Source organism: Python bivittatus, unplaced genomic scaffold, assembly GCF_059951505.1.
Source record: "Python bivittatus isolate LINGU-HERP-01145 unplaced genomic scaffold, Pbiv_v1 ctg000020_np1212, whole genome shotgun sequence".
In the NCBI taxonomy this organism is placed as follows: domain Eukaryota; kingdom Metazoa; phylum Chordata; class Lepidosauria; order Squamata; family Pythonidae; genus Python; species Python bivittatus.
Window position 1 is genome coordinate 54148920 of NW_028277030.1, and position 25193 is coordinate 54174112.

Here is a 25193-nt window from a genome sequence, read left to right on the forward strand (position 1 = left end):
AAATGAGATTCAAATGAGAATAGCAGGAGAGGAGCCATGGCTGACTATGAAGAACACAATCTCAAGTTTGCTGAAAAGCACCTAAATAAATCTCCAGACTTCTAAAAGAATTCTAAGGAAATATTACTTTAAAATGGAACTTTTGGGGCTATATGGATGTTCTTATGTATAAGAAAGGGGACTTGGATATCTTGCTATCACTGAAGAAAGTATACATTCTGCTTTGTATCAGAGAATTCTACAATAGAACATCAGGTCTTCCGTCTGTCAGCTGAAGCAAAAGTGAACTATACAGCATTATAATTACTTCAATCAAACACGCAAGTCTACAAGAGAAAGTCTACAAAAGAATAAAGAATAAATTCAATGTTTTAGGATGGCCAAGTCAAAATCCAGACCTAAACCCCATATAAACATTGTGACAGGACCTGAACTTAGCAGTTCATGCTAGAAGGCCCTCAAATCCTGAAGTAATTCACTATGAAAGAATGGATCAAATTCTCACAAAGTAATGTGAGAGATGAATTATCAGTTACAGCAAGTGTTTAGTTTACTAGAGCTAAACTGGTGTATGTAGTTACTGAATTTAAAGAGGCAAAGACTGGATCACTTTAATTAATAAATGAAACAAGCAGTAAACCTCATTGTTATTTATTCACTCAGATTCCTTTTCTGTTAGCAGGCTCCACAAAAAGCTTTGATAAAATTTATTGCAAAGATATGTAAAAATTTGGAAAACTTTAAAAGGGGCAAGTACTTTTTCAGAGGACTGCATGATCCCTTTGGATCCCTTTTTATTCAGGAAACCCTCCTTATCCAATTTAAGATTTAGTATTTTTTGTTGAATATTATATTCAGCACAGAAGCATCTTTCTTAAGAATGAAAATACATTAGGTGGAGAAACCCTTATTGCCTGCTTTACTATTGGCTATGACATAGTATCAAGAGAGTACAGATACAATGCAAAAATAATTATACATGTTTAAATCCAAGAGAAATGAAAAGGATACAACTATCTAGAGATTCTGGCATAGAATCTAAATCAATAGTATCATGGTAGTTCATATGAAAATAAGTATTTCATAAATAGGACTGACAATGTAATAGTGATTTTCCTTGGCTTGCTTCGTGATTAGTTTTCTCAGGAAAAAAAAGGTTTCCCAGAAAGTTTTTCTATCATCAATGGCCAAAACCTCACTTAAGATGGGAGATAAAAGAGGTGACAGTAGTGAAGAAGACTGGCAATAGCCTTATGGTTAAATTCTTAGGTTTGATCAGAAACCACCACTGCTGCCAAAAAGCCAAATTCTATTTTTCAGATGTTTCTGGCTGCCTTCATTGAGCTGGGGAAAATGAAAGGTACAAGAGTAATGTTTCTGAACTGCAATGGAGTTTCCAGATGACTAAAATGTTTGTTTCTACAAAAGCTGATTTAATAATCTGAATTGGAAAGAATAGAAATTACAGGTTCCAGCATGCTTTAAAATCAAAGTATGCATTATAAGAGGACTCTCTTATGTCCTCCTGATCAATGATCAAAACTAGTGGATTGTTCAGTAGTGAATTGTAAAATTCAGTGCTAGCACTACTGATAATAAGTTAAAAGACTATATCCAGTGTTACACAAATGAACATCGACCTGGTCAAGATGGCTTCCCTTCTTTCCTCCCTCCTAAATCCAGTCCCTGAGAATCTCCTGACCATCTGACTTCCAGTGGGGACAACGGCAGTTTAGTCATCTCTTCGTGTGAGAGGAGATGGCACTGCAGTTGATCGGTGGCTGGCACCAAGTGCTGGCTGCTTAACTTGCTCCAGATTAAGGAGGAAGTGTGAAATCAACCCATCTGCCCTCTGGTCAGCTGTTCCTTGAAAGCTAATCGTGGAGATAAATGCCTCTGCAAACGGCTTTCAGGTTGAGAGGCTGGGAGGCAGGGGATCCATCTTCGTTCAGTTACAGTTACAGTCTTTAAATGGACACTAGAGCTGACTGAACCTCATTTCTAAAGCACTTTGGATTATAGTTATTTTTCAACAAGAGAGACCTTCCTTTGCAACAGATAAGTAATTCTCTTGGGGCTTTTCCTTATTTTTGGGACTATATTTTTAAAAGAAGGAATAGAGCTTTAATTTGAACCTGATTAATTTGCAAAAAGCTGGATGAAAATTGGAAATTAACAGAGACTTAGAAAGTTACTTACAGTGAAAAGGGAAGATTTATTTGTTAGAAGTTTATTTTTCTACAAAACTCCATTTGTAGTAACAAAGTTTGATTTTTCCATGGGAAAGTTTCGTGTTGTGCTAGCCTATGCCTGTTAATTGGCTGGATTTTCAAAAAAGACGATGACTGTAACTTGATCCCTGTGTATTCTTTTTGTTGTGTGCTTGCAATTCCAGCTTGAAAGACACCAGGATGTGTGAACTGTCAGTTTACTTTCTCTTGTATTTAATTATATCCTGTTAGCTGTTTTACTTGTGCAAAGGAAAATAAATAAATAATAAATAAATGATCATGGCTACCAGGAAAGCAGTGAAAGAAATGCAAGAAAGACGAGGCTCTGTAGAACAATCAGTAAAGGAGAAGATGGTCAATTTAAGTTTACTTAAACTGGACAATTAGGAGCTAAATTTGCTACTTTAGAAAAAAATGGAAGAAAGAATAGATAAGGTGGACAATTATGTGAAACAAATAGCTGGAGAGATGAAACAAATTTCTGGAGAAGTGAAGCAAGTTACTGAAAGAATGGAATTGTTGGAGAATAAGGCAGAATCTAGAGATCTGGAGTTGGAGAAAGGACTGGATAATGGGGCTTCGTTGGAATTAAGGGAGAAGGAATTTTGCCTAAAATTCAGAGCTATTCTGGAAATGTCAGGTGAAGCTATTAGAAGAAAGGTAGTTCAAGCGTTGGCAGAATTTTTAAATTGGGAAGGAAAAAAAAGCTGAAGATGAGACTGATAAGGTGTATTAAGTAAATTCATGTTATGAAGCAATAAGACATGTATTAGTATTATGAAGTAATAAGATTACATTATGAAGTAATAAGAGATGTATTAGTATATTTTGCAAAGAAAAGGATCAGGGATCAAGTTCTACAATGGCATACCAGACTGAAGATTGACAATGCGGATATCATTATATTAAATAATCCCCATCAGAATTCTATGCAAAAGGACGATTTTTTTTTAATGGAGGTATTTAAACAGAAGAAGATTTTGTTTCATTGGGATAAACAGGAGTGAGTGATTTTTACTTTCCAATGGAAAAGATTGCAACTGAAATATGTTCATAAAGCCGAAATATTTGTGGAAAAATTTAAAGGAGACCTGGAGCGGATGCAAGCGGAGGAGGATGAGCAGACAATCTCAAAAGCCAAACAGGTCCAGGAGGAAGATGAAAAAGAGGACTCTGAATTGGGTGTCACAAGTAATAGACTTTTCTAAGCTACAGGCTTAATTATGGAATACAAATGGCTAACATGGTCTATAAATGGAGCAAATGCTCCACAGAAGAGAAGTATTTCACTATTTAAAAAAACTTAAGATGTAATTTGTTTACAAGAAACTCATATTAGAAAAAAGGACGTAAAATATTTGATTTATTAGAATTTGGGACAATAATTTATTTCGGCAGGTCCAAAAAAAGTTAATGGAATTGTGTTATATGTTAATGTTCAATTAAAACCGAAATTAGTATTGGTTGATGAACACAGTAGATTTGTTGGAGTAGAAGTCAAACTACAGGGAATTAAAACGTTAATCTTGGGACTTTACACTCCAAATGAAGATAAAGGAAGTTTTTCCAAATATCTTATGGAAAAATTGACAGATTTTCTTATCAAAATTGGTGCCTGATGGGAGATTGGAATGGAATGGTATACTCCCAATTGGATAGAACATCAGAGAAGGAAGTTAAAAAGAATCAGGGTAAACTACCTAAACCATTTTTTTAATTTGATGGACAATTTATCTTTAGTGGATATATGGAGACAGAAAAATGGTACTTCTAAAGAATATATTTATTTTTCAGAAAGACATAGATCATTTTCAAGGATAGACATGATTTGGATTTCAAAGGCTTTGGCTGTTAATACTGCTAAAGTAGAGATTTTACCAAAGATTTTTTCTGATCATAACCCAGTGAGTTGGACTCTTAAAAGAAAATCTAATTCATTCAGATGGAGACTAAATGAAATGTTGCTACAAAAGGAAGAGATAATGAAAGATTGTAAAAAAAGATTAATGGAATTTTTTGAGAACAATTTAAATAAATTTGCAGGACTTGAGAATGGTTTGGAATGCAAGCAAAGCTTTTATTAGAGGGTATTTCACTCAGAGTAACATTGAGTTTAAAAAGAGGAATCAAGAAAAAATGCAAGCTATTTTGGATGAGATAAAGAAGAGGATGAATTAAAGTTAACACCACAAAAGTTAAGTATTTCAAACCAAATTAAACTTTTACAGCAACAGCTATCTATGTTAACAGAGAACTAGAAAAAAAGATAAGCTATGCCAAACAAAAAAAATTGAATCTGCAAACAAGTTGGGGAGATGGTTGGTATATAAATTAAGAAAGGAGAAAGAAAAGAAAATGATTATATAACTTCAAAAGGGTGAAACTGTAATAACGGACAATGAGAGTATACAAAAAAATTATCAATATTATTCTAATTTATACAAAAGACAAGATATTTCCTTAGAAAAAATAGATTACTATTTTAAAAAAACAAAATTTGCCTTCAGATAAGCAGAGACAGATTATGAACAGTCCTATAACAATAAGGGAAGTATCTGAAGGTATTAAAAAGATTAAACCAAGTAAAGCACCAGGACCAGATGGGCTTCCAGGATCATATTATAAAAAAATTGAGGATGAAATTCTACAACTGCTCCAACCTATGATGAATTTTATATTGATGGAAGGTGGAATGCCAGTCTTGGAAGGAGGCCAAAAGTGCATTATTACCTAAAGAAGGACAAGATTTGACTTTAACTAAAAATTACAGACCAATATCATTATTGAATAATGACTATAAGCTGTTCACAATGATTTCAGCTGATAGGTTGAAAGTTATATTACAAGAATTTATTCCTGAAGATCAGTGTGGATTTTTACCTAAAAGACAATTAAAAGATAAGGTTAGAATGGTGGTGGACATTATAGAATATTTGGAACAACATCATGAAAAACAAGCTGCAGCAATCTTTTTGGATGCAGAGAAAGCTTTTGGCAATTTAAATTGGTTTTTTATGTTTAAAGTTTTGGAAGATACAAACTTTTGAGAGAATTTTATAAAAGGAGTGAAATTGATTTATACATCACAGAAAGTGCAAATTATTGTGAATGGAAACTTAACTAAATCACGTGAGATACAAAAAGGAATGAGACAAGGCTGCCACTGTCTTGCTTGTTGTTATTTTAATTTTGGAAGTTTTGAATAGAGATATAAGGAGAGATGAGAAGATAAGGGGCATAAAAATTAAGGAAGAGACATAAATTGAGAGCCTTTGCGGACTATTTGGTGTTGGTTTGGAGGGCCCCCTGAAGGGGATTGAAGCTTCAATGAAAAAGTTGAAAGAATCTGCACTTTGGCTGGTTTTAAAATTAATAAACAAGAGATTAAAATGTTAATGAAAAATATGAGGATACAAGAACAAGAACAGATGAACAAAACAGATTTTAAGGTAGAAAAAAAGGGTTATATATTTGGGGGTGAATTTGACAAATAGTAATTGTATGTTGTTTCAAAATAATTATGTTAAGACTTGGAATGAAATTAAAAAAGATATGTTAAGATGGGAAAAATTACAATTGTCATTGCTGAGAAGATTTTCAGTAATTAGGATTAAGTAATACCGAGAATGTTATTTTTGTTTCAAATAATATGTTTCAAATTATGACAACTGATGCTCCATTTAAACAATGGCATAAAGATATATCTAAATTTGTGTGGCAAAGTAAAAAACCAAGAATTAAGTATAAAATTTTACAAGATGCTAAAGAAAGAGGAAGTTTAGGTCTCCCAAATTTGAAGGGTGTTACTTTGCAGCTTGTTGTTTGGTTTGGATGAAAGAAAGAGTGGGTGACATTGAAAAATAGGTTACTGGAACTAGAGGAGCATGACTTAAGATTTGGGTGGCACAGCTATTTATGGTAGAATAAAGTTAAAGTTAATGTAGATTTTAAAAAACCTTTTAGTAGATGTGCCATATGGAACAGATATAAATCTACATTGTCTCCAAAGGTTCCTTTATGGTTGTCACAAGAAACTTTTTATAGAAGAGAAATGATAACTAGAAATAAATGGTTAACTTAAGGTGCCATATTGGAATTTTCTCAAAGAGATTTTAAATGAAAGACAAGAGGAATTGATATCAGAAGGATACATGTGTCAATGATTTTCTTATGTACAATTACAAGTAAGCTTTAAAATAGATAAAAGGGCTTATGGTTTTGAATATGGTAAGATATGGTGAATTTGAAGCAGAATTATGTACTAATGATGAACATGTTATTGCAAAGATGTATAAACTTTTATTGAAACCAAAGACCGAACAAGTTAAGGGCTAAAAACTTTGGCTACAATGTACAGATGGGAAAATATGTGGCAGAAAGGACTGAAATTTACATTGTGTTATAACAATTAAAGAATTTTTATAAAATGATGTATCTTTGGTACTTGTTGCCAGAAAAATTATCTAAAATATATAAAGGTACTTCAAATGTATGCTGGAAATGTGAATAAGAAGAGACATTTTATCATCTCTGGTGGACTTGTAAAAAAGCAAAAAACAAAACAAACAAACCCTCTGGAATGAGATACATATTTGTATACACGGTATTTCGAAGGTTAATATCCAATCAAAACCAGAGACTTTCCTTTTGGGTAGATAAATAGTTGGAAAAAACTCACGGAACTTCGCTTTTATATATGATAACAGCAGCAAGACTTTTATATGCATAGAGGTGGAAAGATAAGACATTGCCTACAGTGGAAAAATGGATGGTGAAACTGATGGAGTTGGTTGAGATGGTGAAATTGACAGCTTTGATTCGAGATAAGACATTGTGTAATTTTAATGCTAACTGGAAAACTTCTTTGGACTTTTTGCGAGAAACAGAAGAAAAATGAAATTATGTTGTATGGATTTGATGATTTAGACATAATATGGGTTAATAGAAATAATGAAAGTTAAGTTTTAAATTTAGAGTAAGAGTTTGATGTATATTATTACTTATATCTGTTGCAAGGAGGGTTGGAAGTCAATTCTTGTTTTCCTTTGTTTCTCTTTTTTTGTACTTCTGATCTTTACTATTTTCTCTTTTTTTAATTTTCTTTTTCTTTTTATTCTTTCTCTTAATATTAGTTTTTGTTAGTTTTCATTGTGTCTTTTTAAAAATTTAATGAAGTTATTATTATTTAAAAAAAAGAGAAAGAGAGAGAATCTCCCAACCATCTGGAGAGGTTTGGAGAACATGGAAAGAGAAGCCCATCTCACTAGAAATTTAACTGTCAGAAAATGGACACAATTACATACAACTCAAATATCCGAGTTATTTTAGACAAAGCTCAAATAATTATCATTATATGAATATGACTGATATTTGAGAGACAAAGAAAAAAAAGATGTAAGTCTTTTGTAATACTGATAATTTGAATACTTCATTTTATGTGTATAAAATAGCTCTAACCAAATTGCTTTATAAGTAAAGATACTGCTTTAAATTTGTTTTCAGACCACTAATCAACTGGGAGTCATTTTTTTTCTGCACAAATGATTTGTTTGATTAAAGTTGGCAATCCTTATCATATTGATGCAGTTCTAAATTATCAATTCTAAATATACCTGCTAACATTCCACAATAAGAACATCCCCTAATGTTGCACCTTGTACTGGAATTCAAGCAGTGAATAAAAGGAGGCAAGTGGAAAACACACCAAAAGGCAGCACTATTCATCTCCCTCCTTGTTCATGACTGATTACATGATAACAGAAAAGTTAGTATAGGATGTCAACGTAGTGAGAATTTCCTTGCTACCAGAAGAAGCCCCCCCCCCCCAAATGAAATTGGTGGAGAAATTCTCAGCTCCATGAGAGACTGTCAGGGAACTTTACTGAGCTATTCTCTTCAGTCTAGTGAAACTGCCCCTTAAAAATAAATATATAAATAAAATATATGGTAAATAAATTCCAAGATAATCAACTAATTATACTGCATTTACTAGAAATGCCAGGGCTCTCACTACAAGTAGCAGTCTGAATGGATCTATGAAACTATTTGAATAAAATAGGTTTCATACTTCGAGACATTCAGGTTCTAAATTCTTCCGAAGCACATTTGCATCTTAAAAGTGAATGTCAAACCTTAAAATGATTTTATCTTCCACTTATCTCAACTGTATTACTTTAATACTAATATCCTAGTAAGATTAAATGCTTAATAAACATTTTAAACGTATATCCTCTTACATTTACAAGATGCTTTCCACTTTAATCATTTGTCAAGTATAGTATCAGGAATAATGGTTGACCATTATTTAAATCTTGGATTTCACATTTTACCTTCATATTAAGAATTAACCTTTTTTTCCCATGCCTCACAAAAAATATATTTTCTCTTTGAAAAAATCATTATAAATTCACAGGAAGCAGAATTATCAAATCAGTCCTATATAGCAGCATATGAATTGAGTCACTGAGTGAAGCTCTTCTTGATGAGCACATTAGGAAAGTTGGCATTCAGTTCTAGGACAACTCGGTTATCAATTTGTGAACAGAAGGACACATCAAGTAAGGACAATTCTTTACAAGACTCCAGCAATTTTCTTAAAGAAGCAGGGCTTACCATTCGTGTGCCTGGAAAAGAAAGAGAACAAAAGGTTAAAGGAAAAAAGTAGTATTTAAAGAAACAAAATATATTGTGCTATTTAAGGAAAGCTGTAATGTTCCTAATTAATCCAGAGCTTTCATTTTAATGCTTTTTTCCTACCGCAACCCATAGCAAAAAGTAGAGTATTTCTAATACCTCCAAATGTTATTTTTGTTTTATACTCTGCATTTTTTATAAGTCACTTTGAATGATGGAATAAATAGAAAGCTGGAATATAAATTAAATAATATTTAGCCAATATGGAATAGAGAAGAATTAAATCTTCGTTCAACCCTACAATTTACTGTATGGCTTGGCAATCATAACATTTCACACTATTTAATCTCATGAGCTTGTTATTATAACAAGAGGGCCCATTTTATCCCCTTCTGCCCTAACTACTCTTTCCCTTTTCCAAGCAAACTAGAGAGTCTGCTCAATAAACCTGTGCAGTATTGATTCCATCTTATCAATTATGTGGGGCGGTTAAGATCACAGTCACCACAAATGCTGATTACAGAAAGTGCAACACAAAAATCGACTGTGGTAAAATGTGGCTTACTTAAGTTAATAATGTGGTGTATCTGTGCTTCAGGCCAAGTGGTGAAAAGCTAATGGCCAAGATAGCATAGCTAGATTGTAATCTGTTGCATATTTACAATGCAACTACAAACCTATCTTACTTAAAATGAGTACGATATGAACAGCAAAATGTAATCTTGGCTAGTACACAGTTCAAGATGAATTCTCGGATCCATGTTTGATACTGATTTCATTTAAGGATAAAGTACATATCACAAACATACTATTTGAGCACATATTCCTTATTAACTGAATAGTTTGTGAATAAAAACAAATACAATTAGTTCTATAATACAACAATATTGTATTGTATAACATGAACCAAGTTAGACTTTATTGCTTCCCCCTACTGGAGATTAAACCATTAATAAAGAATAAAATAACAGCAGCAGGAACAGCTACTTTAGACTAATGGTGGAAAGAATCTCAACCAGCAATGGGCAGAGCCCAGACAAAAATGCAGGTTGGCCATCTCCTTCCCAACAACCTGAATATGACGACTGCATATTGAGGGCTTTTGAAATCAGGCCAAGATCCTTGTGCCCCATTTTTTACTTAGATGGGAAGAATGGTTGAGGAAATCCTCATAATGGAAACTCCTAGAAATACAGGTATGTTATTGCCTCTCCTAGTTTGGGGGGGGGGATGTTTTTAATGCGCTTATTTCTGTACAGAAACTGAGTAACTGCATTTTGAAACTGTCAAGTAAGCTGATGGTTTTGACAGGCACAAGGGGGACAGTTGGAGCTTTTGGCATTCTAGGAAAATGTGGGAGGCATTTTTTTAGTTTATAGCATCTAAGAAGCAGTTAAGTATTCTTGTGCAAAAGAAGAATGCATTGTTATTCTTCCTTTCATGCCTGAATGGTTTTACATATTAGGGCTTTTAAATATGTGTGAACTTTGCTAGAATTACTGTTTTTAATTCAATGAACTGAGATAGCAATTTAGGTAGGGTGCATACAGATGGTTAAACCCACCATATTCTCCTAAACTGTACTTTATGCTGCCTGGCTGCAGACAAAATATCAAGTGGAAGTTTATTTTTCTGGAGCATGTTTTATGCCCTTATTTAAGCATAATCCAAACATATGTTGCAATTTATGTGATCACATAATGGTTCTGCATATGTTGCTCTGCAAGCAAAGAACAGAACTATACCCTTTTCACATATTACCCATTTTCAAACTTTAGCATTAACAAGCATCTAGTATTAGCAACCACAAAGGAAGAGAAGAGGAAAAGCAGGGATGGGAGCAAGCTGCATCTGAGCATGATCCAAAAGGGTAGGCGATGTTTCCAAGGGTGGTCAGTTTGCATCCTTGTACATACAGACACTCCTTCATTTGTACCTACTAGCTGAGTGGCGGGTATGGGAGCAGGAGCAGAAAATCTAGGCTCAAGCTCACGCTCAGCCACAGAAACTCATTTGGGCCAGTCATTCACTCTCAGCCCAACTAGTTCACAGGATTATTGTAGTGGGGAGGAGGAGGGGGTCCCACGTACGTTGCCTCGAACTTCTGCATGAAAGGCACAGTATAAACGTAACAAATGAATAAACCCCTCTCAAACCAGTATTTTTGCACGGACTCCTATCGTCATGAGATTTAAACATTTTACTGCACAACTTTTATCTCGCTGTTAATTTCTCACTATTACTGACAGCAGGAAAAGGAGTCCTGAGAAAGGATGAAACTAGCTTGTCGTCAAAAGAGATGTTGAAAAGAGATTTATTTTTCTCTGTGGAAAAGATTTCAATGTTTTACATGGCAGAAATTTAACTCAGCAAGGTAGCATATTTTTGTGCTGGGTGTGGAGAGGATCTATACTGATGCATTTAACAGCACCAGATGCACATTTTTCTAATATTTAGGTTGTTTATTTATTGTTGTAATGAAACCTTGAGTATTGGAGAGTTTTGACATAAATGTTTAGAAAGAAACAATAACATATTTCATATTCAGTTACAGTCATTCCACAAACATTCTGCAGCAGTAACTTTCAAGATATTTTGTACAATGAATTAATACAAGTATACAAACAAATCTATCACTTAAAAGGACTACAGTGATGACAAATCCAACAAACCACTTTCCCTCCAAAAATGAAGGCCTTGATAGGCATCCTGGGACTGGAAAAGAAGCTGGCCACAAAAATGTCACCCATATCTCCCACTAAGCTTCCTACCCCACCTGCTTCTATTTTTATTTTATTTTATTTTTAAAATGAAGCTGAAAGTTTTTCATGCTTCAAAGTAAAGTGCTGACTTGTAGCTTCACCTTGTCTATAAGGACCTCCACAGCATTCTTAGAAAATAAAACAGCTAACTTCTGAAATGCACTACCCTTCCTGGAAACACCAACAGTGTAAACTGGGAGATGGTGAAGACATTCTGGAAGTCTCACATAGGGGCAGACAGAAGAGCACAGCAAGGAGAATGTTTTGCCCGTGAGGTGTCTTTTACATACTTTGGCTTTTTTTGACGGTGCATGGTTTGTGTGTGTGTTTTTACAAGGTGTGTGTTTTGCCTGTATGTCACTTGAAGGGTATGGCTCCATTATTTGTGAATTCTTATTCAATAAAGATTGCATGCAAAATAATATGTAGGCATTATGTCACCTGCAAATGTCAGCCGATGAGTCAAATATAGTCAAAGAAAATAGCATTAAACTTCCATTCCTGATGGAAAATGAAGCCTTGCAACCAGCAAATTATAACTAAACCAGCAAAGAATGTTACTGCATAGACTGCATACAATTGGGATCATTTTATGGGTAAGAGAACTTATAACCAAGCACACATATATAAATCTGGTTTCTCAGAGAAATTTAATGCAGTTAGAAGGAAAGCTTCCTGTTCTCTGTCTTCCTCTCCACTGTCTTTTGAAAAATCTCTTTGGAAGTCAGGGAAGCTCCTGGATAATGGGGGAGGGATATAAAAGGATAGCAGAAAATGGGAAAATAAGTTAACACAAGTGTCTTGTTGCCAAGGTCATTTAGAAATTCCCAAGTCTTCCAAGAGACTTGGTGGGTGGGGTAGTGGATTCAAGTTTCAGCAAATGATAACACTTGGCTAAACTTGTCTGGGCTCATGACAAGTTAAGTGAGATTAGTACTTGGATGGAAGTATTATCAGGGAATACCAGGGCTGTAAACTAGACTGGAAAATCCAAAAACATCCAGGTTAGTGGCAAATTACATTAACATACAAAACTACAGTTTTAAGTATGATGAGAAACAGTTTTTTGGGTCTACCGCAGCACAATTGAAAATGTACATTTATTTATTAATATTTAAATCAACATTTTAATTTCTTTTTTAAAGAAGGAGCTTTGCTCTATGCTCTTCAAGAAACTCTTTTATCATAAGGTTCCTACTTTACAAATATATCCTGTCATGCACTATTACAATTCCAAGAGCTTCTCAAAGCTGGCAATAGTACTTGAATGGATTTCAGGAATTCATTAAAAAAAAATCCTAGATCTTTGTTTTTTTCAAAAGAAAAAGTAGCAGCAAAGAATAACTAATTAGACAAATGTTCCCAATTTTGTTAATCAAAGAATTTGGAATTAAACTGATTTATTCCATTACCAATGATTCTTAAAAGCCATGAAGGTAGCTAGTATCAGTTGTTTTTACTTAGCAATCTCTCATCAGGAAAGAGGAGATCCCTAAACATAGTATATCAAAATCACATCTTTATCCAACACAATTTTCTCTGATGTGACACTGATAACAATCAATTAACTTACAGGAGAATTAAATCTTCTTGTTACTTACCCAAAATATCAAGCTGCCGAAGATTAGTACAATTTGCAGCAAGTTCCTCTATGTCAGAGTCACACACAGACCGGTTGGCTGTCAGAAAGAGCTTTTGCAAATTTGGGAGTTTACGGGCAAGTTTTGCAAAGCAGCCCGTGCTGCTCTGAAGAGTTGGGCACCAGCCAAGATCAAGCTCCTCCAACAGTGGACAGCCAGCAGCTAGCTCTGCTATTCCATTTTCAGAAATGTTTTTACATCGCCATAAATCCAATGTTCGAAGTTTTTTGCATTTGGCTCCCATCATACAAGCTATTGTGTCATAGTCCTCAATCTGTCAAATTAAAAATATTTTTTAAAAAACAAATTGTACTATCTACTCTCACTGTAGATATCTAACAATATCTATATTTTGTCTAGACTACAGGTCCAGAAGAAACATAAGTATCAACCATGCAATCGACCTTTAAGACCTTGCAGCAAAAAACCCATTTCTGTTCAATATTCATCAGCAAAATAACAATTTTTGGCACACAATTCCATCCAACATACAATGGGGCTTTTAAGCCTCTGTGCCCTCAGAGATGAAAAATAAAAAACAAATTTAAACAATTCAGGTGGATCTTCCTTAAATGGCTGCTCTAGAGTTTGCCTGCTGAAAAAGTCCTGCTTCAAGTCCTGATCCCCATATTTTTAGTGATCCCTGGACTTGAAGAACAATTCCAAAATGGGAACATTATCTGGAAGAAAGTTATTCTTACCAAAATCATGTTCAAAAAGCACTTTAAATTGAGGTCACAAGCACACACATATTTTCACAATATAAATGTAATATCATCCAGACTGACTTTACTCTTACTTTGAAACTAGGTAATCTCATTTTGAACTAATGGAAGTTTCTAGGCTGTCTGATAACAGAAGCCAGTCCTATTTAGAGTGCATTGCAATAATCTAATATGCAGGGTGATTAGAGAATAAATTATTGAACCCAATTCTTGGGATTTGGTCCCAAACTGGGTGGGGGGGAATAACATGCAAAATACCAGGAAAACTTCAATAGATTGCCATTACAGACCATACAAGAAATTAAAAATTAACATTTGTAGAAACAAATTTTATTTTCATATCTACATCAAGTAGTCAGATGTGCTAATATTTATGCAGAGGAAAGAGTACACTGATGTGATATGTAAACTACTGTATTTATACGGAGAATTCCTGCATGTGAACAACCTGACATATGAAAATGTCTTCATGGATTTGTATTTAAGTAGCTACACACTATTGTTTATGTAAGCCAAATTTCAAACAAGGGAGGATATTTTTCCATGTTTTTCCACTTCTATTGTGATTATAGATCTCAAATAAACATCCATTTACATATTGTATAACTATAATGGATAGAACAAAGTCAAACATCCTTGGCCCAATTCTGGAAACATTCTCTCCTTCAAATGAATTAGAAAAATCTGGGTTGAAAATAGAGCCTTAAACTCAAAATTCCCAATATTTCTTTCTGGAAGGCTTCATAACAGAGAGTGACTGTTCATGATTTTTTGGGAGGAGGGGGGTTGGAAGGATTAGATTCCTAGTTTCTACAATTCCTGTAATATAAGCAAAATGGTCAGGCCCAAGATATTCTTAGATCTGGTAAATAAGGGCAACTTTCAAGCATACACTCACACCCTCTATCAGTACAGGTGTATTTGTATCAGAAAAAAAGTTGAAATAAGTTGTTAATTTTTTCTGGGACCAAGCCAGCAAATTTGGGCAGCATCATCACAAGTCATAACTTTAAAAACTTACCATCACACAGCTCCCCAGACTGAGGTGCTGAAGTTCTGAACAGAAGTTCAGAATGCTGAGCAGTGCTGTTTGCTGTCATTAGGGAACACATCAGAAGCAAATATAGAAAGCAAACATAAAGAGGAAGGGTCAATTAGACATTAAAGGCTGTCACCACTTTCCCTGAAATTCAGCTCAAAACCTAGGAAACAGACACCACAAATGCCATTTAATGAGTCCCCAGATGCTCTAACCATTGATTGGCTTATAGTCAAGGTAATCATTACAACTCTTTATATAATAAGTCACTGTGGATATGGTTTTGCATGCCCTGAAGACACCTTTATTCCCATGACCTATCAGCTCTTTTCCCTCAGGAGGACTCTTAGAAGTCTGGTAAGTTCAAACAACAAGCAAGGCCAAACCAAAAACACAGAGGGCTGGTGACATCCTATGAAAGCAGAGCATCTCTGACATTCAGTGATCAGCTACAGCCTGATGGAACTGCCAATAGTCACACAGCATCAGGATCGAGTTGGTGACTTTAATGTCACAGGATGGTCTTGCTGACAAGGATACTGACAATCATTGAGCACCTGTCACAAGCAACATGCAGATGGAAACAAATATAACGTGCACTTTACATTCATGTTGTTGCCATTTTAAGCATGTTCACAGTGAAGTGCCACAACATAAAAAAAAAATGAAACAGACTCTACCAGAATATCAGATGCACTTTGAAAAATGGCTATTTTTTCAAATTTATGTATAACTTTTAACACACACAGGCACGCATACTATCCCAGCTCAAATTAGCAATTTATCTTTTCCTAAATGTTTTTCTTTCTTTCCAATTATTTTTTAAATGTTATAATTCTTAATTTACAAAACTAACAGGAAAAGAATAACAGAAAGACAAGCAAAACGTATGCATTGTTTATAGTGCAGTAAAAAATTCAAATCTGTATCTTTCAATGTAATCTCACAAACTGTATGTTTTCATTTGGTCTAAGCCTTTACAAAAGCTCAACCATGCCTTTTCAGGATTTTTACTGAATAAAATAAAAAGTTACATGAAAGAAAACTATGACAAAAACTGATTAAGTTTTATAACTTTGTCTGATGTTCCAGTTTTAAACATATGGGAATACCAGCTGCAATGTAAAATTAATAGATAATTGCCAATACTGTGCTACAAGCTATTTAGCACACACAAATATAAATAGGTAACTTCCTCAATAAGTAGAAATCTTGTTAAAAGTTCTTAGCCATTTGCTATTTCTAAAGCACATACTGTATTTCTGTAGCCAAGTATAAGTTTCATAGCCTCTTTAATATTGAGGTCTCTATAAATTATTATTATAACAACATAATTGGATTTAGTTTAACACTAGATAGGATGAGTGAATAAATTTAATCTCTAGAAAGTATTTCTACAAACTATAATGGGAAAAGAAAAAAGAGCAGCAAAGATAAAATCCAACTATCAGAAAGATGCACAAGTTTAATAATAGAAAGTTGTCCAGTCTTACTCCATAATGTTGGGTATATCAGACATTTGCACTGTATGTGTTAAATGAAAAAAAAAAAGCCTAGATTCTCCTAAAGGGTACATAAGCATAAGTAAAATGGACAGTAAGAGAAGTTTCAGATTCTGATATTAAAACGTTTGTAACAAGCACAGAAATGATCAAATGGGGTTCAATGTATTTATGCACTGTGATCTGTACAGATCTCTTTTGGAAGGAACAAGGATAGTTTTAGAATGTTTGGAAAAGATGGGCCTCTAAGATTCTGCTAGTATGAATTCAAGTTCCAGGTACCTTAAAAGGTAAGTTGCAACAAGAAAGGGCATATTCCATTCAATGTCTACAATGTCATTATGTTGGACTAAACATATACGAAAAATACAATTACGCAATTATTGGTTTGCAGCTAGTTCTAAAGCTATCTAATGTTGGATATAAGTGACTTTTAGAAAAAAGCCTAGCACAGGGGCAGGCAACAAGATTTTGTACAGTCCCCAAGTCCTTCTTCGTGCTGTCCAAACCTCAACAGTATTGCTCAACAGCAGCATGAATTGTGACTTTTCTGTAGCAGCACCTGCCCTCTGGAATGTTATTAGATTAGATTAGCCCCAGCCCTGCTGGTCTTTTGTAAAGCCTTTAAGACCTGGCTTTTTTTTCAGATGTGGGGGTTGGGAAAGCATTGAACCCACGAGTTGAATGAATTTGTTGTTGATTGGTTTGTCTTCAGACCTTTTGCTTTTGCTTTTGGGTGTGTTCAAATTTATTTACTGCATTTTGTTACTGTATTGATGTTTTTGTGTTAGCCACCCAGAGTCACTTTATGTAAAATGGGAGACTGTATACGTATAATAAATAAAGACTGGCAATGTCATCTGACATCATTCTGAGCCATGAAACACACAACACATTCCAAGCCACAAAACACATAACAACACATTCTGAGACATGAAACACATGACAACACATTCTGAGCCATGTCTGAATGATGGCACATTCTGAGCCATCTTAACACATGACTTAATGTAGTTTAAAAGTTAGAACACTCTCCAAAGATCCTCCCTCAAATCCATTTTCCACTCAACTGACATCATTGGCCTTCCCATGTTGGTGCTTGGGCTCCCAAAAGATAAGTACAACTCTCAACAATCAAAACATTCTCTACCTGTGACATGGCATTACTAACTAGACAATTTCTTCTTGAGCTTTTTACCTACCATGGATGGAAGAAATTCTGTGTATGTATGTATGTATGTATGTGTATGTGTGTATATGTATATGTATGTATATGTATATATGTGTGTGTGTGTGTGTGTGTGTGTGTGTGTATCCATCCAACACTGATTGGATCTTCATCCTAGCAGTCCTAGGCAGAACCTGAAACCATTACTGGTAGGTCCTATTTTCAATATAGACAATCCCATTTCATCCTGACCACAACTCAATGCTGATCCCAGTTAATTCAAGTACTAGAAGTATATAATTAATATTTTTCAAAGAGAAACTCTGGCTTCAACACAACAGTGCAAACAGAAATTAAGATATACATCAGATCAAGTATACACAATTATTAAATGGTTCATAAGAAGTTGACAATATGCTTTTATTGTCCATCGTGCACCTTAAATACATTCAAGCCAATAAATTCTGGATGCATGCTATGAATGCATATTTAATGAATAAATTAAATGAATAAAGATTAAAGTCATGTATTAGCAAATGGTGAGACCATTAGCACAAAAATATTCTGTGTATAATAATTGCAAGAAAGATTACAATTGAACAGAGTTAAGCCAATTGGCTGACTGAAACAAAATTATAAATTATGTTAAGTACTCCCCAAAGTTAAGAAGCTTTTAACAATTATTTACAATCAGGAGATGAATTGCATATTGTGTTCTGATTCTGGAAACTGCTTGCTGCATTTTATGAAAGGATGTGATATTTGGACTGTGTAACCAGAGGACTTTCTTTTAAAAGGTACTTTTAAAAGTTGAAAATTGGACCGTTCTTGGCCATACACATTCAAAAATGAGAGACAATGGGCAAAATGAAATATGGTGGCAATTAAGTTGCAGTCAGAGGATGTAATTTAAGACTGAAAATCATACATGCTATTACATATGTATTTTCTTCTTACATTTCTTTGTATTAAAAAAGAAGCATTTTCCATTGGCAGCAATGAAAAAAAATGCATTCTTGCCGAAGGCTGACTGCACATGTACATGTAAGTAACTAGCTGGTGAAGATCAGCCAAAAAGCATTTTGTTCAACAGGTGGCTTCTACCTGTATTACTAACAGGTTCTGTAACTGATGAAAAAGAAATAAGCAGAAATAATGCTTTCATAATCTTGGAAATAGCAACTTTCTTATGTAATAACTGATACAATACTGGTATTTTTAGTATGAACATTGTCAAGAAACTCCAATTACTGTTAATTTCTGAAACAGGGCTGATTCTTCCTTAAAGGAATTTCAGGGTAACACTCAACATTGCAATCAACCTAATACCAGAGAGCACACCAAACAACACATGCAATAAAAATGAAGGAAATAAAACATATACAGTTCCTTATATACAGCCATGTAAAAACGTAAGTATACCCCATTGAAATGTTTTATTTTTTCAAAAACTTTCAACATACAGACATTTGATTTTCATTCCAACAATACTGATAGATAAAGGGGATATAATACAATGAATATCATGCACCATTTTCATTTTGTAATCCATTCTGTAATTTAAATAAACACCAATGCAAATTTCACATGTGGAAAAATTAAGTATACCCCTATATTTATCTCTGCTGCAATACATAAAATTAGTATTAGGTACACCAGATCACATGCAAATGATTAAAACACTGTTAGAGAGGATCTGGAAGGAACCTGTCTTATTTAAACCTCAGACATTTAGTTTGATTTGTTTTTTGTTGTTGAAGTGTGTGGTATCATCATGCCTACATCAAGAGCTCTCTGAGGCCGTCATAAAGAAGGTTATAGATGCCTATGAGTCTGGGAATAGATTTAAAAAGATCGCCAAACAATTAGATATCAATCATTCCACTGTCCAGAAGATCATCTACAAGTGGAAAAGATTTCAAACAACTCTCAACTTGTCCAGGTCAGCAAGTTCAGCCCAACAGCAAAACGTAAGATGCTGAAAGAAGTCTCTAAGAACCACAACATTTCATCATGTGACCTACAGGTAGCTCTTGCCACTACTGATGTCGAAGTGCATGAGTCTACCATTAGAAAGAAGATGCACAAAAAAGATCCACATGGGAGGTGTGCCAGTAGGAAACCTTTGCTGTCCAGAAAGAACATCAGGGCAAGAATAAAGTTTGCTCACACATGCCTAGGCAAAGACCAGGACTTCTGGAACAATATGCTCTGGACAGTCAGGGCAAAGATAGAGTTATTTGGTCACAGTATGAGAAGACAGGTTTGGCAAAAACCAAAGACAGCATTTCATCAGAAAAACCTGATATCAGCTGTAAAGCACAGTGGTGGAAATGTTATGGTTTGGGGCTGCTTTGCTACATTGGGGCCTGGGTAGCTCACCATCATAGAATCCACTATGAATTCTTCATTGTACCAGAGGGTACAATGAAGGATAATGAGACTATCTGTCAGAAGACTGAAGCTCAACCAAAAGTGGACCTTGCTACATGACAATGACTCTTAATATTCTAGTAAATCCACCAAGGAATGGCTGGGGGGAAAAAAGGAAATGGAGGGAATGGCCAAGTCAAAGCCTGGATCTTAATCTCACTGAGATGCTGCGGGGTGATTTAAAACAGGCTGTGCATGCAAGAAACTCCTCAAATATTGCACAGCTGGAAAAAATCTGCAAGGAAGAATGGGAAAAAATTCCTCCCAGTCAATGTCAGAGACTAGTAGACAGTTATAAGAAATGCTTACTTGAGGTTGTTTCTGCCCAAGGGGGCAATACCAGGTATTAGAGGTAAGGGTGTGCTTTCTTCTTCCACAGAAGGAAATGCCTTATCTATTTGTTGTTGTTGTTGAATAAATAATTGCAAAGTCTATTTTTTCATAGGTTTTTTTTTTGTTCAATTATATCACCTTTATATACTGTTAGAATAATGATAAAATATTAATATGTCCACATATGTTAAAAAAGCAAAGAAAAACTTTACATGGGGTGTACTTAGTTTTCACATGACTGTACTTTAAGAATCCTTAAACTGATATGAACAGATATGCAGTGACAGCTAGGAATATTTTAATATTAGCAGATCCAATGCAATTACTATTTCTATTATAATTAGTCATTATTGAGCCTTTCAAACATCACATTCCAAAGTTTATCTTCCTCTGATGTTTACTATATGTTTAAAATAGTTTACTATGTTTTCACTATGTCTTTACAAAGACCGCATTAACACTGGTAAAGGTGAAAGAAAAATGATTTTCATACCTCTATTTTTGTTCGATAAAGAATTAAACGTGTAAGGTTGCACAATTTGGCAATGTGGTTGAAAGCCTGAGGTGGAAGTTTATCACAGGAGGAGAGATTTAATTCCTGCAGATTTAAACATGTGTCAGCAATAGCCTCCAAACAAGCCTCATTGAGGAAATGGCCACAAGACAATTCCAGGCGCACTAGTTCTGAACCACAAACTTTCAGGAACCTGTAAAGAGTATATATAAATCAATTCACCAAGAAAAGAAATACATTTGCTTTCAATTGCTTACAAAAACTGGGTAAATTCCCAGTAATTTCCCATGCCATGTCTTAGTAGCTCAGGAACAAAATTATGCATGCCTAACAAGGAACCTTTTTAGCATAGCAACAACTTCCTCCCAGATAATTGGAAGGTAATCATAATCAGCTTCAGGGTCCAAGACAATCCAGCTAGCTGAGGATTCTTTGTCACAGTTGCAATGGATCAAATTCCAACATGTAAGCATTTAAGATATATTTAAATCCATTACAAGTGTTACAAAACTGGTATTCAGAAGTGATGCGATGATTTGAGTGTACAGAGGATCAAAATGCAGCATCCCATTGTATCTGCAAAAACAAAAGCAAAAACAACCCCTTCCAAACTCTCATGTAATTATGAATTACAGCTGACAGCTGGGTTTCACAATAATTGATATACCGCATTATTTGTATTCATTTATTGCATTCCTATTCAGCGCTTCCTCTGAGAGCTTGAAGTCACATGCATAAAGGTACCCTCTACAATTCTATCCTTATAGGATGAACCCTAAGAGATAGATTGGGCTAAGAGACAATGATTAGCTCAAAGTCACCCAGGTGGTTTGAAACGGAGACCTGAAAGTGGGTCTCAATACATCTGGACCATTATACTATCTGGCTTTCACACCTTCTCTGTTTTGAAATCTGTATCACAGTTCTTGATGCTGCATAGATACACAGTTCAACTTCATATTAGATATTTCGTATGTCCTACACAATGCATCCCCTGAACTGGAATGCTCAGATGACCTTGTCACTGTCAAGTGCAATACAGATGGGGAAAGCCCAAGGAAACAAGGGGGTGTTGATACTACGATAAAATTATTTTTCAGAACAGAAACTGTGGTACATGCAGCCTAACCTGCTTATATTCAACTGAAGCAGTTCAAGCGAAACTAGAAAATAACAGAGCAAAAAAAAAAAAAGTTAAGTAGTTAGACTAAAAAAAAGTCAAAATAAACTAATTTGTATTGATTCATTCATTGTTTAAAATGTCATCAACAATAAAGATAAATGTTTTTTTTATTTTTAAAGGAGGAATATTGCTTTAATGTAGACATATTATTTCACGTTGCCAAAGCATTTAAACAGAATTAATGCCCTGTTACAGAAGAAACAACAGCCTCTCACTACTGGTATTTCAAACACTGTCAAAGGCATTTACTAGTCTGCTGTGCTCAAAAAAGAATTTTCTCAATTTAATTTATTATATAAAGAATCTGTACGTGATAATATAGCTCGTCTATTAAAATGTCTAAAGCTTAGTGATATAACACTATAAAATTATTCAGCTATATCGCATTAACATCATATGATTATACACGATTTATAGTCCCATTTAATATTTCTCAAATTCTCTGTCTAGCTCAAGCAAAGAAGTTTAGTATACTTAGCAATTTTCACAAGTGAAACATTACGACATTCTCATATAGCCCCGCGGAGGTGGACGTTATCAATAAGTTAAATTACCTTCAGCCTTGCCTCAGGATATTGAAATGCCTGAAGCATTCTGTCCTCTCATGGTAATACTTCGTTAGCTTGTCAGCTATCTTAGATTACTATTCTAATTTGTTTTATTTCTTATTACTAATACATATTCTACTAATACTTACATTTTCAGAAACATAAACAACATGTCTGCCCACTCCAAAGTATATATTAACACTAAATGATGCTCACTGAAGGACAATTTACTCATTGGTCCATAAACTTCAACAAGATGTATTATAGCTTTCTGTACGGTGTAAACATATTATAATAACATTTATATGGGTTATTATTCTTTGAAAATATTTGTCAATTATTCAGTCTATAAATTGCCAATTTTAAAAAACAGAAAAAGTATTTTAAAACTGTAGGTACAAACTGATTATAGCCTATTTTCACTATTTACAGAATTTCCATTATCAACAATAAATGAAACAAGTAGAATTTTGGATGTGTTCTTGATCAGTGTTTCCTTAAAGAAATGTTTGAATGTATAAAGTAGATTGTAACGAAACATGTCAACAGTCATTTATACTCTTGGCCCTTATAGAATTTACATATATGTTACTGTATGAGTTCTGTGACAGATCCAACCATTATATATAAACATCAACTATCGTGAGATTGTTCTGAGAGCAGAAGGTACAAACTAAAATGTTTACACGCCATTATACAGAAACGTTGTAGTTAGAAAATCTGCCATTTTCAGTCAGTGGCAAGATGTCCCAGAAAACAATAATGTTGGGATGCTGGTTTTCACAAAAGACTGCGGTGTTCTTAATGCAACTTTTCCTTGGCCAGTGTTTTGTATTAGATTGCTATTCTCATATCGGTTCAATGTACAAAGGATTTGCAAAGGCTGCAATTTTCTACCCCTTAGCAAGTTCAGCTTTTTTTTTTTTCCGGTCCAAATAAACAGTTCTCCTACAGATAAACTTACTTTTGCTGAACATTAGATAACCTAGTCTGTATTCCTACTTTTTCCCTATAGGAAGAGGAATTCACAAAACCATTCCAAGATCCATTCTCTTTTCTACTGTGTTTACATAACAGCTTTAAGTTTCAAAACCAACCAAATGTTTGGTAGGTGGGAAAAAATTGAGTAGGAATACAAAAGACAACAGAAAGAAAATTTGAGCTTTTCCACTCCCACTCTTGAAGAAATGATCAGAACAAGATCAACCATGTGAAAAAAAGAGTTGCTAAACTGCCTGCCAGATTATCTCTCTGCAACTGGATTTTATGTCTTTATTGCTGTAAAACCATGACTAGAAATATGTTTCCGACCTTGAACTATTGTGGATTGACTACAGTCATGTTAGTATGTAACTTCTATTTTCTCTAACTGCTGGGTGATCGGGATAAACAGGATGAGAGTATGATTCTCTTATATTTCACATAATACAGTATATCCCTATTCAGAATACTGACCTGCTAAAAGCAGAAAATGAAATGGTTCCTCTGTTCCCAGTCCAAGATAAATTAAGCCACTGGACCAGGATACAACGAGACTGTAGGTATTCTAAAGCTGTGTCATTAATCCTTGCCCAATATGGTTGCAAACTGAGATGAATATATTGTAGTGGATCACAACAATGTTGATATAGTAGCTTACATGTCTGTGATACTCTGCACAGATCCGGGACTGTAAGGTGACTCAAAATCAACTGGATGAGCTGAATTGAGAAACAACAACAACAGTAAATTATTCTATCAAAATCATATTTTCATTCTAGGTAAATAAATTTTCATTCTAATTAAATTAATCTCCCTAACTTCATTTTCATTATTTCACTTAGCTTTATTTTAGGCAAAAAATGAAGGACAGAATTTCTGCACTGCTATATATACTTCTATTTTGCGCTTACTTTCAACCTCACCTTTCAGACTTAACTTGGGGTGCATAACTGTTCCTGCACTATGGGCTGCACTTAGCCTCAAATGGCATACTGTTGGCTACACTCTAAAGCAGCGTTTCTCAACCTTGGCAACTTTAAGATATGTAGACTTCAACTCCCAGAATTCTGGATGGCTGGGGAATTCTGGGAGTTGAAGTCTACATATCTTAAAGTTGCCAAGGCTGAGAAACATTGCTCTAAAGAGTTGAACAAGACCTAAATCTGGTATGATTTCAGTTATGTTCAAATGTACTTAAAATTATATATGCTTACTCTCTAGTCGTATACAGGTAGTCCTTGCTTAATGACTGTCCTGTTTAGCAACCATTTGAAGTTACAACAGCACTGAAAAAGTAACTTTACAACTGGTCCTTATGCTTACAACTGTCACAGCATCCCCACAGTCATGTGGTCAAAATTTGGGTGCTTCACAACTGGCGTTTACAATTGTCGCAGCATCCCACAGTCACACAATCACCATTTGCGGACTTCATAGCTGGCTTCCAACAAGCAAAGTCAATGGAGATCCCAGCAGTAAAATCACAAGTCGCATTCATGCG

General features: G+C 34.6%; 1 protein-coding gene across 1 annotated transcript in view; it reads right to left on the reverse strand.

Annotated features, from left to right (window-relative positions):
* Positions 1 to 8463: 8463 nt before the first annotated feature.
* FBXL4 (F-box and leucine rich repeat protein 4) overlaps positions 8464 to 25193 on the reverse strand; it is a 33757-nt gene continuing 17027 nt past the window's right edge. Inside the window, exons 4-8 of the mRNA XM_007422504.4 lie at positions 24167 to 24411; positions 20960 to 21173; positions 15013 to 15084; positions 13228 to 13540; positions 8464 to 8854 (exon numbers count right to left, since the gene is read on the reverse strand). Of these exons, the coding sequence (XP_007422566.1) occupies positions 8691 to 8854; positions 13228 to 13540; positions 15013 to 15084; positions 20960 to 21173; positions 24167 to 24411 (1008 nt within the window). The 3' untranslated portion in view covers positions 8464 to 8690. The remainder of the gene's footprint in view (positions 8855 to 13227; positions 13541 to 15012; positions 15085 to 20959; positions 21174 to 24166; positions 24412 to 25193) is intronic.